The sequence below is a fragment of the Tupaia chinensis genome, unplaced genomic scaffold (genome assembly GCF_000334495.1).
Source record: "Tupaia chinensis unplaced genomic scaffold, TupChi_1.0 Scaffold000249_1, whole genome shotgun sequence".
In the NCBI taxonomy this organism is placed as follows: domain Eukaryota; kingdom Metazoa; phylum Chordata; class Mammalia; order Scandentia; family Tupaiidae; genus Tupaia; species Tupaia belangeri.
Window position 1 is genome coordinate 977,844 of NW_006159728.1, and position 2,304 is coordinate 980,147.

Sequence of the window (2,304 nt, forward strand, 5' to 3'; positions counted from 1 at the left end):
GTTCTTACACCATAAGTCAGCACTGCTCTGGGCCCCCGTCTGTCCCCCGTTTTGCTAATGAAACGGAGGCTCAGAGGTGGAAATGACCTACCAGAAGCTTGCAGCAACTAAGTGGCACAACTAGGACTCCACTTCACTCACTCACCCTCAGTGCGTCTGCCTCCAACCTCTGCCTTTGACCTCGGTGGACTCAGTGGGGGATTTCTGTCATGTCGCAATCGCCGGAGACTGGAGTCCCAGTCGGGATCCATGCCCCATCAGTGCTGGGCTGTCCAGAGCTTCCCGGTAGCTGCAGAGCTGGCGGGTGTCACGCCCTCATTGGCTGTGACCCTCTGCAGAAGGAATGCATTGTGATGGGAAACACAGTGCTTTGAGTTACACGGTATGTCTGTGGTGGCACTATCCCTGTGGGCCACCAGAAAGCTCACGATTCGCAGTGGAGCCAGGCCTGGCCACGTGGCTGCGTGGTGACCAGCTGTGCCCCTCTCTCTCCGCAGATGCCGCTCCTACGAGGACTGCTGTGGCTCCAGGTGCTGCGTGAGGGCCCTCTCCATACAGAGGCTCTGGTATTTTTGGTAGGTCACGCCCCTTCCTCCCCACCGTTGCCCCCACCCCAGGAGCTCTGTCCGCGCTGTCAGTCTTGTTACGTCACCTTCGCCTTGGGACAGCTCTGGTCAGGAACTCAGGTAGGTCTAGGTCTTCACGGAGGCCATCGTGCTCATGGAGTTCACAGAATTCTCGCGCCCATTCCTCCAGGCTTTGGCTGGGAAGAAGAGCCATGTCCTTGCCAGGTGGCCCCGCAGCCTCGTCCTTCAGCAGTTTCTGAGCCAGTGTTCGAGACGGAGCTCAGGCTGATTATCTTGGACAATCTGAGATGGGCAAATCGAGCCTGGGGCTGACGGTGTCTGCGGCCTGGAAATCTTCCCCTTCGTCTCCAGCACGGGGTCTTAGCTTCACGGCAGGCAGCCCGCATCCTTGCCCGTGTGCCAGCCCTCAAGGGGGTCTGAAGAGTTGACCACCTGAACCTGTAAAATCGCACTTCAAGAGGGAGGAAGCAGCCTGGCGGGGCAGGACAGCAGAGAGTCTCTGCAGACAGACCTCACGTGGCCTGGGACCCCGGAGGCTGCCTGCCCGGGGTGTCTCTGCGGATCTATTTGATTCTATAGATAATAAGCCCTACAGGTGTCAGTGTGGGAGAGCTCTCTAACCCCAAAGAGCATTTCTTAGGCGCCCACGCCTCTGCTCCGTGCGGTGGTGAGGTCGAGTCAGCTCTGCAGAGGGTTAGCTCTTCACTCCTTCTAGCTCAAGCTTCCTCAGGACCTTAAGAGCCTGACCTCACTGGCATTTCAAGTCTTAAGACCTGAATGGGCATCCACAGCAGCCACTTGAATTTTGCAGGGAGATTTTCTTTCCCTCTTGTCAGTTGTCCTCAGGGTTCAGTTAGGAAAATCGACAGAGAGCAGGGACTGCACATGTCATGTGGCAGAGGTCTCTTAAAAAAAAAAAAAATTGTCAGAGGGCTCATGCACTTGCCAGGGAGGAAAAACAAGTCACTCCCATGGTGGCATGGTGATGTGCAGTCCCTTCTCCTCTGTTTATCTCTCAATTTTGGGAATTTGGGCACACACACGCACATACACACACACACACACACACGGTGTGTTTTGTTTTGTTTTTCAGAGAGATTTTTGCTACAGGGTATATGAGCTCATTGGAGAGATAGAGATGGAGAGACAGACAGCAAGAAATCACCCCTCAGGGGGGATAGCCACACTGCAATCCCTTCTCCTCCATTTTCTCTCAGGATTTTGGACACACACACACACGTACCGGGTGTGAGTTTCAAGCCGCCAGGTCCGGGACTCAAACCATGTGGTTGGCCATGTGAGATCCAGCTCCTTAAGCCGCCAGGCCACGGGCGGCCTCATTTCCTTGAGTAGTGATGTTCCTTTCATCTTCATCATCGCCACATCCTTGACTGGACATTGGACCTCTTGGGGGCTGAGCCTCACTCAACCTTGCCCACCAGCCAGGCCTTCCGCAGGACAGCCCCGCCCAGGTGCAGCTGCCTCCAGGCCCTCCCTCACAAGGCAGTGTAGAGGGTGGTCTCCAGCTCACCCCAAGTCAGGGCACTGGTGCCGACCACTCTGTAATAGAAGTACATGTCCTTAGCCTAAGATTTTCCTCCTCTGTGTATGTCTCAAGGCGGAAAAGACTAGAACCAAAGCAAGGGAAAAGAGGGCCAGGCAGGAGTAGCATTTCAGAATGCCACGTAGCTTCAGAGCATGCTGCCTCGGCATTATC

The 2,304-nt window shown here is 55.4% G+C and overlaps 1 protein-coding gene across 1 annotated transcript in view; it reads left to right on the plus strand.

Moving 5' to 3' along the window:
* Positions 1 to 497: 497 nt before the first annotated feature.
* The window catches only part of VOPP1 (VOPP1 WW domain binding protein), a 30,849-nt gene continuing 29,042 nt past the window's right edge, over positions 498 to 2,304 (plus strand). The window contains 1 exon segment of the mRNA XM_027772035.1: positions 498 to 575. Coding sequence (XP_027627836.1) covers positions 498 to 575 — 78 coding nt within the window.